At 46.7% G+C, this 15,180-nt stretch overlaps 2 protein-coding genes across 6 annotated transcripts in view; one reads left to right on the top strand and one right to left on the bottom strand.

Moving 5' to 3' along the window:
* Positions 1-11,060, bottom strand: part of NME9 (NME/NM23 family member 9) — a 49,941-nt gene extending 38,881 nt beyond the window's left edge. For both annotated transcript variants that reach the window (XM_056535315.1, XM_056535316.1), the window contains exons 1-3: positions 10,914-11,060; positions 5,521-5,578; positions 1,124-1,227 (exon numbers count right to left, since the gene is read on the bottom strand). In XM_056535315.1, coding sequence (XP_056391290.1) covers positions 1,124-1,227; positions 5,521-5,578; positions 10,914-11,060 — 309 coding nt within the window. The remainder of the gene's footprint in view (positions 1-1,123; positions 1,228-5,520; positions 5,579-10,913) is intronic.
* A 7-nt stretch (positions 11,061-11,067) lies between these two features.
* Positions 11,068-15,180, top strand: part of LOC130284685 (uncharacterized) — a 31,075-nt gene continuing 26,962 nt past the window's right edge. The window contains exon 1 of one of the 4 annotated variants that reach the window (XM_056535319.1): positions 11,068-11,247. In XM_056535319.1, coding sequence (XP_056391294.1) covers positions 11,219-11,247 — 29 coding nt within the window. In that variant the 5' untranslated portion in view covers positions 11,068-11,218. Of the gene's footprint in view, positions 11,248-11,728; positions 11,923-15,180 lie in introns of those variants that run through there. The other 3 variants (XM_056535320.1, XM_056535318.1, XM_056535317.1) reach the window with 3 other exon arrangements.

The raw sequence follows: 15,180 nt of genomic DNA, 5'->3' as shown, positions 1-15,180 counted from the left end.
TCAGGGATTTTGTTTAAAGTCCCATGCAAATCAATGGGAAATGTATGTTCCCACATAACTTCTGTACGTCTGGAGATATTTCAATAATACCTGGTACACATATTACTTATATGTCAAATAAAAATATATGATAGTTAAATTAACCCTTACCTACACCCTTATATAAAAGATGGGTTTTTGTTTCAAGTCCCATGCGAGTATATTGGACTTCCAGTACCTTACTCCACAAGCTCCGCTCTGCATCTCCTGGTGAATGTGTCAATCCGGCTTGCAAGTCACACCCCATCTCACAAAGAGGAGGTCTGGATAGGAGGTCGGAATATGAGGATGGGATATGAGGACGGGATATGAGGATGGGATATGGGGACAGGATATGGGGTTGGGGTATGACAACAATTTATGGGGATGGGATATGTAGTCAAAAGCTTCCTCCTTTGTTGATTTTCCTCCCCAACAAGGATGAGGAAGGAAAAACCGGGCAACACCAGATACTCAGCTAGTTAATAAATAAATAATCAGAGTGAGCTTGAGCAAAGTGGAAAATGATCTGTGCCATAAGCTTGTTTAGACCACAACCGATAGCTATAACTTGTGAGATAAGAGCGGGCTAAGCGATACAAACTTACAATGTGAGGGTATGTTCACACAACAGAATGTCCGCACACAGAATCCCCGAGCGGACATTCCGGACACTGCGGGGCAATATGCTGGCACTAGGACGGCTATGCATTCCGTGCAGACTTAGCATAAAGAATGAACGTGTTAATTCTTCGTGCAGACACAGAAAATGAAATTTACGTGCCGGAAACATCTGGCACGAAAATTCCATCATGTGCACAGCAAAGCAGAATCACGATGAATTCAACGGGACTCTGCTACAGTGGAATCTCTGTGACGATTTCCACATTGGAATTTCTGAGGTGTGAACATAGCCTGAGTCTTCAGGATTGTCTCCATCAGCTGCACTTTTTTCCATGCTCGTTCTAACAATTGGTCAGGGTCTGAGCACTCAGACCCCAACCTATCAAAACATTCATGTCTATAGGACATGTCAAAAGTTTTTTAAACGACATGTACACTTTAAAATAGGTCCCGGAAAATCCTTTTAAATAATAGTTTTTACCACGGCAAACTGCAGGAGGTCATCCCCAAGCTCATTCTTGATTTTTCGGAACAGACTCACAGTTGTTTTGCATAGACCACACCAGGCCTGGTAAACATCCACCACTAAGAATAAAGCGAATCAGAAAGAATAAATAGAAATTTAATGCATTGATAATCCATGTTCCTTTCTTAATTGACTATGTTGTTTGCTTCGCACACTATTATTGTTAGGCTATGTTCACACTACAGAATGTCTGCACAGAAAATCTCTGTGTGGACATTCTGCAAACTGCGGGTGCAGGCATAAGCATGCCAGCGCTAGGACCACACAGGAATGTGCCATCTCATAGACGGCTATGCATTCCATGTGGTGTCCGCAGTTCATTTTTTGTGTGGACACGGAAAACGGAATTTCCTTGCCGGAAACATCAGCAAAAGAAAAATCAGCGCAGCAGAATCCTGTTAAATGGGACTCTGCTGCAGGGGAATCTCAGTGCCAAATTCCAATGTGGAATCTGGCACAGAAATTTGGAACGTGTAAACATGCACTTAGATGGGAACCTTAGGTGATTACAGGGTCAGAACATTTTGCTGCTCTGGCTACAGCAAAAGACCGAATCTGTGGAGAAATCTAGCAGTAAGTTTTCAATTCCTGTAGTGCCACCGCAGGGAAATTAAGTAGGTTCTTAAAAACAGGCTTGTGCATGGTAGAGCTATAAAATAATAAACTGCACTGTACTCCAGTGTTTTCTAACCAGAGTGCCTCCAGCTGTTGCGAAACTACAAATCCAAGCATGCCCGGACAGCAGAAAGCTGTCCGGACAGGCAGAGATTTGTGGTTTTACAATTTCTGAAGGCGCTCTAGTTGGAAAACACTGTTGTGCTCACTTCCGCTCTGGTCCTTCATGTTCACTTAGGCCAGTGGTCTCCAACCTGCGGATCTCCAGATGTTGAAAAACTACAACTCCCAGCCAGCGGCTTAGGCAATGTTCACATGGTAGGTTTTCCGGTGGGATTCTGCTGCACTGTGCACACAACGGAATTTCCGCAGCAGAAACATCAAATGTGCGGAATGTCTACCCCTATTTTTCAGACATTCCCCACATTTTCTGTAGTTTATACATAGCCTAAACCTAATGATGTTCAGAACACATTCCAGCCCCAATATCTGGATGTATTGTGTTAGGAACGTCATCAAGAGAGCTAGGATACTGTCATCGGGGTATGTAAACAGAGGGTCTACAGCAGCCCAAAGCATTAGCAAGGAAGCAGGCAAGGTGAGTACAGTACAGTTTATTACTTTATAGCTATACCATGCACAAACAAAGCTCCAAAGTTCCCTGTAAATCATCCTGCTTGATCTGCATGGCTCCTGTGGCCCCTGTTGTCTTCTCTGGCCGCTTGATATTCTTTGCCATCCTTCCCTCCCCTTGCCTACATCTCCCAGCAGCTCTGCTCTGTCAGTCAGCTCAGTCTCTGAGAGCAGTCCCCACCCTCCATTTATTTTTTTTGTAATATCTATTACAGAAATGCCTTAACTTGCTGCTTTTAGCCCCTGTGTACAAGGAACTGACAATAAAGAACTCCCCAATTTCATGTGACTGCTAACTACTACACTAGTATCAGGAAAGACAAATGAAAGAGCGAGTGATCAATGGCTCTTCAATACTTGATCTGTGCAAGTGTAGTTTTTTATGTGACTGTCTAGTCATTGGGATTGTAGCCTATACGTTTCTATCTTTGTCTTTAAGGGAAGGGTCACACATTTTGCTGCGTATTTTCTGCAGCTAATTTTGTTTCCCAATGGGGAGGAAAATATGCAACAGCAACTATATAGCAAAATACGGCACGTGTGACCCCACCCTAAAGCTGTGTTTACACAGAGTATACGGCAGAAATTCAGAGGGTAGCCTTAGATTTCTGCTATATATTTAGTTTGGACTGCTTTACTATTTGCGGTCAATGATGCTGATCACTCTATCGCAATGTTTCCCAACCAGTGCTTCCAGCTGTTGCACAATTACAACTCCTAGCATGCCTGGACAGCCTTTGACCCTGATACAGGTGACCTTCTCTGTGGCCCTTTTCTCTCAAATGATGCAGCTCTGCCTGTCGCTGGTCACCTGTCCCTCATCCGTCCATACATGATTGCCTATGGAGAAGCACAAGATTATACACCTCAGGCTAAGTTTCCACTTGATTTTATATTGGCCACAAAAAATGACAAAAAGGTCCCAATGGCGTTTTTTCTATGAAAGCAGCCAGATGTTAGCTGTAAATCAATGAATAAATGCAAAATTCTTTTTCCACTTTGTGTTTTTCAGTTTGCTGTTTTTTTAATCCTTTTGGCGTTTTTTCACTCTTTTTCAGCTCCTTGGCCGTTTTGCAAAGTCACAGCACGTTAAGCCTATGGCGTTTTTTCCCCCTGAAATCATGGCATTTTTCTCCCATAGAAGTCTTTAGGAGTAAAAAAAAAAAAAAAACGCCAAGAAAAACCCTCAAGTGGTTTTTATTCTTTTTTGGACTTTCTTTTAATAAAATTTTGTAGGGTATCATTAAAAAATAAATAAAAAAGATACAGTAGAGATGGAAAAAATTGTATTTAACTAAATTTATCTTTTTTATAATGATATTTTTATAAATTTTTAAACAGGGATCATTTAAATGTAAAATAATATATTTGTTATAATTAATTTTGTTAAACTTTTTATTGATAATGTATTTTAATAATGTGTTGAATAAAGTGTGTGTGTTTGTAACTTTTTTCACTTTTTCTTCTTTATTTTTAATTTTTTTTTAGGTAGTACTACTACTTCCAGGATGGAACACACTGTTTCCATGATGGGAGTAGTAGTACATGTACTAATTGACCGATCACCCTGGGTGTCACTTCTGACACCCACTGTGATCCTCCTGTATAATGTATAGATGCGGGCGGGTGGCCGCCCCCCGCTCTTCTATGGCCCCCTGCACTGCCGTATATATACATCTATTCATATTTCCCCACAGAGAGCTATCATTGGCCAGATGGTTCCAGCCAATCACAACTCTCTATGAGAAATATGAATAGGTGTATATATACGTCAGTGCAGGGGACTATAGAAGAGCGGCCGGCCACATCTATACATTATACAGGAGGATTACTCCTGACACCCGCTGTGATCTTTCCTTAACTGCAGGTACTACTGCTCCCAACATGGAGCAGAGTGTGCTCCATGTTGGGAGTAGTAATACCTGCAGTTAAGGACAGATCACAGCGGGTGTGACTCCTGACACCCTATGCGATCATCCTATCTATTGCAGAGATGCGGAGCGGCTCTATACAGTGCTCACAACTCTGCACTATACTCTGGCCAGTGATATGGATAGAATTCACATCACTCATTCATATTTCCCACTGAGAGCAGGGACTGGCTGCAACCATCCGGCCAATCCCCAGTCTGGGCGGAAAATATGAATGAGTGAGGTGAATTTCTATTCACATCACTGGCCGGAGTACAGAGCAAAGATGCGAGCGCTGTATAGAGCATCTCCCCCCCGCATCTCTGCAATAGATAGGATGATCGCATCGGGTGTCACTCCTGACACCCGGGGCGATCTGTCTATTAGTACAGGTACTACTACTCCCATCATGGAACAGTCTGTTCAATGCTGGGAGTAGTAGTACTACCTAAAAATGTAAAAAAAAATTGAGAAAAATAAAGTGAAACACACACATACTTAACACATTATTAAAATACCATACTAATTAAAAAAAATTAAAAAAATAATTATAAAAAATATACTTTTACATTTAAATGGCCCTTTCTTAATTTTTATTATTGCCGGCTACATTTTTAGTTCCCTGCATGCACACATAAATTAGTCCCTGTTTAAAAATTTATTAAAATTTCGTTATAAAAAAGAAAAATGTCATTAAATAAATTTTTTTCTATCCTTACCGCATCCTTTTTTATTTTTCATTTTTTTTGTATCCAACAAATTTTGAAAAAAACGCCAAAGTGGGCAAAAATGCCACTTCTACTCAAATGCAAAAATGCCAGAAAAAACGTCAGACACAGGAAATTGCACAGACGTTTTTTTCTGGCTTTTTTGTTTTTTTTAACACAAAAAAAGAAGGAAAAGAAAAACAAGTGGAAACTTAGCCTCACTGTGTCTCCTCCATAGCAGTACACCGTGCTCAAGCAAGGAAAGAAGCACAGGTCCAGAGAACGAAGCAGTGATGCATATCTTCATATGCTCCTATTTGAGCCAACCTGCTGCATACAAGGACGGTGGACCGGTAGGGGGTGAAGCTTTATGATAAAAGAGAACGGGGGGCGCAGAGAGGGCTCGCTGTATCAGTAACTCATACATTATACTCACTGCATTGGTTTCCTTAAAAAAAAGTGGCCAACCCCTTTAACTCCATCTTACCTATGAGTCCTTTGGATGACAGTACCTCCTCCCATTGTTCCTGATTATTGATGGCTATCTAAAAGTTGCAAAAAAAAAAAAAAAAAAAAGGAAAAGGAAGGATGATATTAGAAACATTTGCTCTGTCATGTATTTCTTAGTGTAAAACACTTCTAACACTGAACTTTTGATGCAGAACCGGGCAGCCATGTTCATTCTTTCGGCAAAATCTGCCCGGAAATTTCCATTAGTCGACTTTAATTTCTGTTGCTTATTTCCGCTGTACTATTATGCACGAAATAAGCGCAGTTTCCTGGAGGCACTAATTCTGTAAAGTTTTTTTATTGAACTTCCATGGGGTGCATGGGTCCTAAATCTCACGCATTCACTTACTATCAATATACAATAATATTTATTTATATATAAGGAACTCCTCGTCCTCATGTGCATGCTCCCGTGCCTGCCTGTACAGTGTTGGCGCATGAAGCTGTTAGCAGAGCACAAGCACTCTGGATCTGGTACAGCAGAATCCCATTGCTGGCAACTGGATTCTGTTGCACGGTGCACATTACAGAATTTCAGCAGCGGACGCTCTGCCGTTAACTGAAGTTCAATATAGAAAGAGCAGCCAGCACTGCTAGATCACTAATCACAATCCTTTTTTTCACCGTGTTCAGGTGGACATGTACTGAGATGAATATGGTGGTGCTCTATTGCTATAGCGAAGCTTTAATCCAAAAGCAATCTTGTATAGAAAACAATGGCACTCACGAGACTTTTCATACTCAAGGTTTAATGCAAGAAGGTGCAGTTAGAACCAGCATCTTGCCGCAGCACAAAGGTAACAGCTGTTTCCTGCTGCTAGGCACTTTAACAGATCCCGTTGTTGTGCTGCGGCAAGATGCTGGTTCTTACTGCACCTTCTTGCATTAAATCTTGAGGATAAAAAGTCTGGTGAGTGCCATTGTTTTCTATACAAGAGTGCTGTAAGTAAGCGCTGCCCGCATTTGGAATCTCCAAACGGATTTTGTCTGGCCAGAAATTCCAAAGTGTGAACCCGGCCGTACCCCTCTGACAGTGCCCGTACCATAGATTTTTCAGAGATCACTGGATTTCTAGCTATAGGGGAAAATGAATTTAAAGCGGTGGGACAGAAAAACAGCAATATCTCCAGAATTATAAGACCCCGTTCACACAAGAATATTCAGCACAGATTCTGTTTGCAGCAGGCTACCCTTGTTCTCAATGGTACGGTGTCCATTTTAGGACATCGTCAGTCGTCAGCTGTACCTCCCTCCTCCTTCAGCCGAAACAGCGTCCCACCTCATCCCTCCCGCCTTATCCCTCGGACCAATCTCCGTCAGGCGTCAGACAAAAGTCTGTCATCCTAAACTCTGTCATCATGCCTCAGACGAAAATGAAAGTGCTGAGTCAGCAGAGCTTCAGCAGAGCTGCTAGCACAGACACTGTGATTGGCTGCCAGCACAGACACTGTGATTGGCTGCCAGCACAGACACTGTGATTGGTTGATGGGAGGGTCTGTGCAGCCCGCTCTGCTCAGGAATCTGGAAAAGCTGGGTACATGAGAGATTAGGGTTTGTAAAGAAGTGTGTCGAAACAGTGTGATCTGTGCATTGAGCAGAGCGAGCGGGACTGCACACACCCTCCCATCAACCAATCACAGTGTCTGTGCTCATCAAGCAATCACAGTGTCTGTGCTGGCTCTGCTGAAGCTCTGCTGACTCAGCACTTTCATTTTTGTCTGAGGCATGACAGCATTTAGGATGACAGAGTTTTGCATGAGAGCTGTTTTCACTGAAGCCTGATGGAGATTGGTCCGAGGGATGAGGCGGGACGCTGTTTTCGCTGAAGGATGAGGGAGGTAAGGGCTGAAAACTGACGGCGATTTGTCTGAGGGAGGAGGCGGGACGCTGTTTTTCTTTACAACTGACGGAGATACAGCTGACGACTGACAATGTCCTAAAATGGAGACTGTACAATGGGATTCTGCTCCCCAGTTCACACTACTAATTCCATAGCAACACTTCTGTAGTGGAGATGAATTCTGACGGAAGCTTAAAGGAAAACAGACATCTTGTTCACCCACACTAAGGGTTATAGTAGTTAGTCTCTGACTAACATACGTACCTTCAGTCCAGTGCCAAGTCCCTCTGAAGGTCCGCTTCTTTCTACAGCGAATTGCGCACTACAGGCAGGCCTGTTACGTGAATTTGAATATTCAAATTCACCCAGTGGGCCCGCCTGCAGTGCACAATTTAGCTGAAGAAAGAACCGGTCCTTCAGAGGGACTGGGCACCGGACTTAAAGGGGTACTCCGGTGGAAAACTTTTTTTTTTAAATCAACTGGTGCCAGAAGGTTAAACAGATTTGTAAATTACTTCTATAAAAAAATCTTTACCCTTTCTGTACTTATTAGCAGCTGTATGCTACAGAGGAAATTCTATTCTTTTTTAATTAGTTTTTTTTGTCTTGTCCACAGTGCTTTCTGCTGACACCTGATGCCCATATAAGGAACTGTCCAGAGCAGGAGAAAATCCCCATAGCAAACCTATGCTGCTCTGGACAGTTCCTGACACAGACAGAGGTGTCAGCAGAGAGCACTGTGTTCAAGACAAAATAGAAATTCAAAAATAATAGAATTTCCTATGTAGCATACAGCTGCTAATAAGTACAGGAAGGGTAAAGATTTTTTAATAGAAGTAATTTACAAATCTGTTTAACTTTCTGGCACCAGTTCATTTAAAAAATAAAGTTTTCCACCGGAGTACCCCTTTAACTTACGTATGTTAGTCAGAGACCACGCGTCGCTCTCCTGTTCACCCGCACTATAACCCTGTGTATTGGGTTTAGTGTGGGTGAACGAGATGTGGAACTCTGAGTGGGTACTCTGGTGGAAAACTAGTGTTTTTTTTTTTTTTAAATCAACTGGTGCCAGAAAGTTAAACAGATTTGTAAATTACTGCTATTAAAAAATCTTAATCCTTCCAGTACTTATTAGCTGCTGAATACTACAGAAGAAATGATTTCCTTTTTCGAACACAGAGCTCTCTGCTGACATCATGAGGACAGTGCTCTCTGCTGACATCTCTGTCCATTTTAAGAACTGTTCAGAGAAGAAGAAAATCCCCATAGCAAACATATGCTGCTCTGGACAGTTCCTAAAATGGACAGAGATGTCAGCAGAGAGCACTGTGGTCATGATGTCAGCAGAGAACACTGTGTTCCAAAAAGAAAAGAATTTCCTCTCTAGTATTCAGTAGCTAATAAGTACTGGAAGGATTAAGATTTTTTAATAGAAGTAATTTACAAATCTGTTTAACTTTCTGGCACCAGTCGATAAAAAAAAAAAAAAAAGTTTTCCACTGGAGTACCCCTTTAAAGGAAAACCGTCATCCTGTTCACCCACATCGTATCCAATACACTGTCTTTAGTGTGGGTGAACAAGAGACCGATGAGCACTTGACCAGCGACAATGAATATACCAATTGAGCCGGCGGGCCCGCCTCCAGTGCGCAATTCCGAGTAGATAAAAGCATCTATTTGGAGGGACATTTCTCCGGACTGAACAGTACGTATTGTAGTCAGTGACCCCTCATCAGTCTCCTGTTCACCCACATTATAACCCAGTGTATTGGGTTTGATGTGGGTGAACCGGATGACTGCTTAAGCTCAGATTCTGGATGGGGTGCTGGAAGCGGAATCTGCTCGGAATTTCCTTGTGGTAATCTCAGGTGAAAATTCTGTAGTGTGAACGAGTCAGTGTCTGACTACACAAGTGTTTTTCTGGTGAATGGGCAAAACTTTCTACAGATGTGCTGAAAAATGTTGTAGAAATTCTTCCCAGAAAAGGGAAAACTCTTATATTTGCAAGGGGGGCCCAACTCAGACCCCACTGCTCCATGCAGTTGACAGCTGGGCCGCGTTTTGAAAATCGTGGGTGTTGTAGTAGTCGGACCCCCTCGCAATTGTACACTTATCCCCTAGTTAAAGGGGTACTCTGGTGGAAAACAATTTTTTTTTTTCAAATCAACTGTTTCCAGAAAGTTAAACAGATTTGTAAATTAAGTGAGCCATTACACCTTGTTCACACTGGTGTGGTGCGGCGTCCGTTGCTGCTGTGGCGCCGTGTCTGCGGGGGGGTGCGGCCCATAGACTGGTTTGAGTGGCATTGGGGCCGCTTTGCCGGTGGGTCGTTCCCCCCTGTGGGCATTGGTGTCGCGGCGGTGGTGGTCGCCGCCCGGTGCTGCGCCATTTTATGCTAGGGACCCACTCTAAATAGGTGGCCTTGACGTGGCGAGTGGGCTTGTACTTTTTGATCAAAAATGTATACTAACAACCTGTTAGTTTTTGATATTATGCTGAGAAGCAATCAGATCATTATACAAGATTGTAGATGTGCACCATGTCTGTTTTTCTACCCGAATTCAGATTTGTAAATTACTTCTATTAAAAAATCTTAATCCTTCCAGTACTTATCATCTTCTTTAGGGTGCGTTCACACTGCGGAATCTACGCTCGCTGAATTCTGTGTGCGGAGATTCCGCCTGGCGGTGGCCGCCGAGATTACTTCGGCGTTAGGGCCGCGGGGCACTGAGTCTCGCGGAGACCCATTCACACTAATGTTAATTTCACACAGCAGAATTCCGCTTGCAGAGTTCCGCTCGTGGAATTCCGCAGTGTGAACGCACCCTAATGCTCCAGAGGAGGTTGAGTTGTCCTTTTCTGTCTGACCACAATGTCCTCTGCTGACACCTCTGTCCATGTCAGGAACTGTCCAGAGCAGGAGCAAATCCTCACAGCTCTGGACAGTTCCTGACATGGACAGAGGTGTCAGCAGAGAGCACTGTGGTCAGACAAAAAAGAACTATAGAACTACCTCTGTAGTATACAACAGCTGATAAGTACTGGAAGGATTAAGATTTTTTAATAGAAGTAATTTACGAATCTGTATAACTTTCTGGCATTCTAAGTTTTCCAATGGAGTACCCCTTTAAAGTACTGGAGTACCCCTTTAATGCCTGTGGATTTAGATTGGAATGCCCTAAAAGCTCCTGGAGATGTAATGTGCAGGTGTCCCAATACTTGTGCGCATATAGTGTAGCTTTGAGGGGGGATAGAGAGCTCCAAAACCAAAGGTCATAATCAGTGGTTTCCAAACTGTGACCCTCCGGCTGTTGCAAGACTACAACTCCCATCATGTCCGGACAGCCACGACTGTCCGGGCATTCTGGGAGTTGTAGTTTTGCAACATCTGGAGGGTCACAGTTTGGAGACCACTGATCTATATGATGGTGAGACAGGCCACATCAAGTCACATTGGACCAAACACCGCTCAATGTGAATTGGAAGTGAGTTTTCACCTCATCTATCACCACTCCATGCGTTTCTCTCACCTGCAGGACGACGTCTTTCTTCTTTCCAGCCATGTCTACCACAAGAGCTGTCGCTTCGCACAAGTTGGCGTCGCCTAGGAGAAACGACGCTGTTTCTGGGTTTCCATGACGATGCACACAGGGGGCGTGTCCGGGCACCTTACACATGGCGGACAGGGAGGTGCAGCCAATGACGTACGAGCAGGGGGTGGCGGCTGGTACCGCCCTTCGCTTTTCGCGCGCTCGCGGTTGGTTGTGGTGTTCAGTGCGGCAGTGCTGCGTTCTCTGAGGTGTAGCGCTCCCTCGTGGTGAAGTGGCCGACAACGATGAAAAGAAATGAAGCCTTTGAAGCCCTGTATGTGTATACGGGGGGTTGTGAGGGGTTTGTATAGGGGACAATAAGTCTAAGAGGATTATGGGCAGTTTGTGCAGTTTCCACTTTTTTTTTTTTTGTAAATTCTTATTCACATGTAATTTGGTCAATTGTGACCCTCAATAGTGGCAGCACCACGTGGGATGTCAACCCGTGGCTGGTTAGGGAACGTGGGCATCCAAAGCTATCGAGCAGTGTCCCCAATATACAGCTCAGGTGCTGGGAGTTGGAGTTTTCCCGCATCTGGAAAGTCATAGAATGGAGAACACTGATCTAGAGGATTCTGTGCCACGTGACTGCCCCTCACTCCCCATCATGCACCTCTTCTATACAATCGTGCCCCAATAATTCTAGAATATACCCTTCAGCCATTACATTAAAACCAGACACCTGATATTGTAAGAAGAGGCAGATCAGGCAGTGACCACCCAGCAACAACTACACTGTGCTGGCTTCATGGGTACCATGTATTCACATGTCCATTTTGGCCATGGATCAGCCTTCAGCTCATCCAAGGTGCAATACCTGTGGATTCTATGTCAGAGAAGAGACATGTGACTGCTTTCTGCAAAATGATTTACAAATTGAAACAAACTGGGAAGGTGACCCCCATGAGATGAATTCTCCTGTGAATATTCCCTCAAACTGGTTATCCAGGTACATTGTGCCCCAAAGTGATGATGTGAAAAGAGGTCTGTGCCCCCCCAGTGATCATGAGGACAGAGGTGCCTTGTTCCCCCCAGTGTGAGACCATCCCACGATCTCTGGGCCGGCACTACAGTGTTCTGAATATAAATTCCTGGGGCTTCAATGTCCGTGACATCATGCCCCCTCCATTGCTGTATATGGGAGGGGGGCATGACATAGGACTGGGCAGTATACCGGTTCATACCGAACACCGAAAATTTTTGTGCTGCATGATATGAATTTTAACCCATACCGCAATACCGGTTTGGCCCCTACCCCTCGGAAATGAATTATCAGCTCAGCACTGCGCTGTCCCCACATTGGGGAACTAATCATATGTCACCCGCAAGTGCTGTTCTGCCCCCCCCATTATCAGCCCAGCGCTGTCCCCATTGGGGTAAATACTCACATGTCACCCGCATGCGCTGCCCTCCTCGTCCTGTTTATTGCGGGCCGCCGGCGCTGACACTATACCAGTGGTCTTCAACCCGTGGACCTCCAGATGTTGCAAATCTACAACTCTCAGCATGCCGTTGGCTGTCCGGGCATGCTAGGAGTTGTAGTTTTGCAATATCTGGAGGTCCGCAGGTTGAAGACCACTGCTCTGAAGATCACTACCGGGCTGCAAAAGATAAACAAAATAAACTTTAACTTGCCGCCCGTTGGTCCAATACCGGCCTCATCTGCCTCCTGGGGATGGGAACATCGGACCAGCCGTCGGCCTATCACCGGCCGCAGCGATGTTCTGCCTCGGCCGATGATAGGCTGAGCCCACTGTCATGTAAGAAGCCAGCTTCTTACATGACAGTGGGCTCAGCCTATCACCGGCCGAGGCGGAACATCGCTGCGGCCGGTGATAGGCTGAAGGCTGTCCCACGTTCCCGTCCCCAGCGTATGCCAACGTAGGAACGTGTGTTAAAGTTCATTTTGTTTACCATTTGCAGCCAGGGCATCGGGATACCGCACAGTATAAACAGGAGGAGCAACAAACAGGACGAGGAGAGCAGCACTTGCGGGTGACATGTGAGTATTTACCCTGATGGGGGCAGCGCTGGGCTGATAATTTATTTGGGGGGGGGAGGAGGAGAAGGAGGAAATACCGTTATATACCGTGGAACCGCCAAAAGTTACAAAAATACACGCGGGGTGCTTTTGGGTAGCATGCGGGGCTCCGGCTCGAGATGGCACTCGCTCCGCTAATGGGGATCCAGGACTCGTGTCCCGGATCTCCAGGCGAGCGAGCGCAGCTCTAAGCTGAGTACACATACACAGCTAAAGCCTCCTCTCAGTGTGAGCTGCAGGACCTGCGGCTTCACTGAGAGGAGACCTGTGACCTCTGCCCGCACACAGCGTAGGCGCCAATGACGTCACTCATCGGCGCCTGCACTGTAGTGGGAGAAGAACGCAGCCAGCCTGTGCTGCCCAGGAGATCCCTGCCTGCGTATAGGTGAGTAAAAATTTTTTTTTTTTTTTTTTATGGGATGGGGGATGCAAGTGATGATGGGATAGGGGGGGGGGGGGGTGCAAGTGATGATGGGATGGGGGGGGGGGGTTTCAAGTGATGATGGGATAGGGGGGGGGGGGTGCAAGTGATGATGGGATGGGGGGGTGCAAGTGGTGATGGGATGGGGGGGTGCAAGTGGTGATGGGATGGGGGGGGTGCAAGTGGTGATGGGATGGGGGGGTGCAAGTGGTGATGGGATGGGGGGGGTGCAAGTGATGATGGGATTGGGGGGGGGTGCAAGTGATGATGGGATAGGGGGGGGGGGGTGCAAGTGATGATGGGATGGGGGGGGGGTTTCAAGTGATGATGGGATAGGGGGGGGGGGGTGCAAGTGATGATGGGATGGGGGGGGTGCAAGTGATGATGGGATGGGGGGGTGCAAGTGGTGATGGGATGGGGGGGTGCAAGTGGTGATGGGATGGGGGGGTGCAAGTGGTGATGGGATGGGGGGGTGCAAGTGGTGATGGGATGGGGGGGGGTGCAAGTGATGATGGGATGGGGGGGGGGTGCAAGTGATGATGGGATGGGGGGGGGGTGCAAGTGATGATGGGATGGGGGGGGGTGCAAGGGATGATGGGATGGGGGGGTGCAAGGGATGATGGGATGGGGGGGTGCAAGTGATGATGGGATGGGGGGGGTGCAAGTGATGATGGGATGGGGGGGTGCAAGTGATGATGGGATGGGAGGGGTGCAAGTGATGATGGGATGGGGGGGGTGCAAGTGATGATGGGATGGGGGGGGGGGTGCAAGTGATGATGGGATGGGGGGGGGTGCAAGTGATGATGGGATGGGGGGGGGTGCAAGTGATGATGGGATGGGGGGGGGGTGCAAGTGATGATGGGATGGGGGGGGGGGTGCAAGTGATGATGGGATGGGGGGGGGGTGCAAGTGATGATGGGATGGGGGGGGGGGTGCAAGTGATGATGGGATGGGGGGGGTGCAAGTGATGATGGGATGGGGGGGGGGGTGCAAGTGATGATGGGATGGGGGGGGGGTGCAAGTGATGATGGGATGGGGGGGGTGCAAGTGATGATGGGATGGGGGGGGTGCAAGTGATGATGGGATGGGGGGGTGCAAGTGATGATGGGATGGGGGGGTGCAAGTGATGATGGGATGGGGGGGTGCAAGTGATGATGGGATGGGAGGGGTGCAAGTGATGATGGGATGGGAGGGGTGCAAGTGATGATGGGATGGGAGGGGTGCAAGTGATGATGGGATGGGAGGGGTGCAAGTGATGATGGGATGGGAGGGGTGCAAGTGATGATGGGATGGGGGGGTGCAAGTGATGATGGGATGGGGGGGGGTGCAAGTGATGATGGGATGGGGGGGTTGCAAGTGATGATGGGATTGGGGGGGGGTGCAAGTGATGATGGGATGGGGGGGGGGTGCAAGTGATGATGGGATGGGGGGGGGTGCAAGTGATGATGGGATGGGGGGGTGCAAGTGATGATGGGATGGGGGGGGGTGCAAGTGATGATGGGATGGGGGGGGGGTGCAAGTGATGATGGGATGGGGGGGGGGGTGCAAGTGATGATGGGATGGGGGGGGGGTGCAAGTGATGATGGGATGGGGGGGGTGCAAGTGATGATGGGATGGGGGGGGGGGTGCAAGGGATGATGGGATGGGGGGGTGCAAGTGATGATGGGATGGGGGGGTGCAAGTGATGATGGGATGGGGGGGTGCAAGTGATGATGGGATGGGAGGGGTGCAAGTGATGATGGGAT

This window comes from Hyla sarda, chromosome 8, assembly GCF_029499605.1.
Source record: "Hyla sarda isolate aHylSar1 chromosome 8, aHylSar1.hap1, whole genome shotgun sequence".
In the NCBI taxonomy this organism is placed as follows: domain Eukaryota; kingdom Metazoa; phylum Chordata; class Amphibia; order Anura; family Hylidae; genus Hyla; species Hyla sarda.
This window is presented reverse-complemented; position numbering and strand designations above follow the sequence as displayed.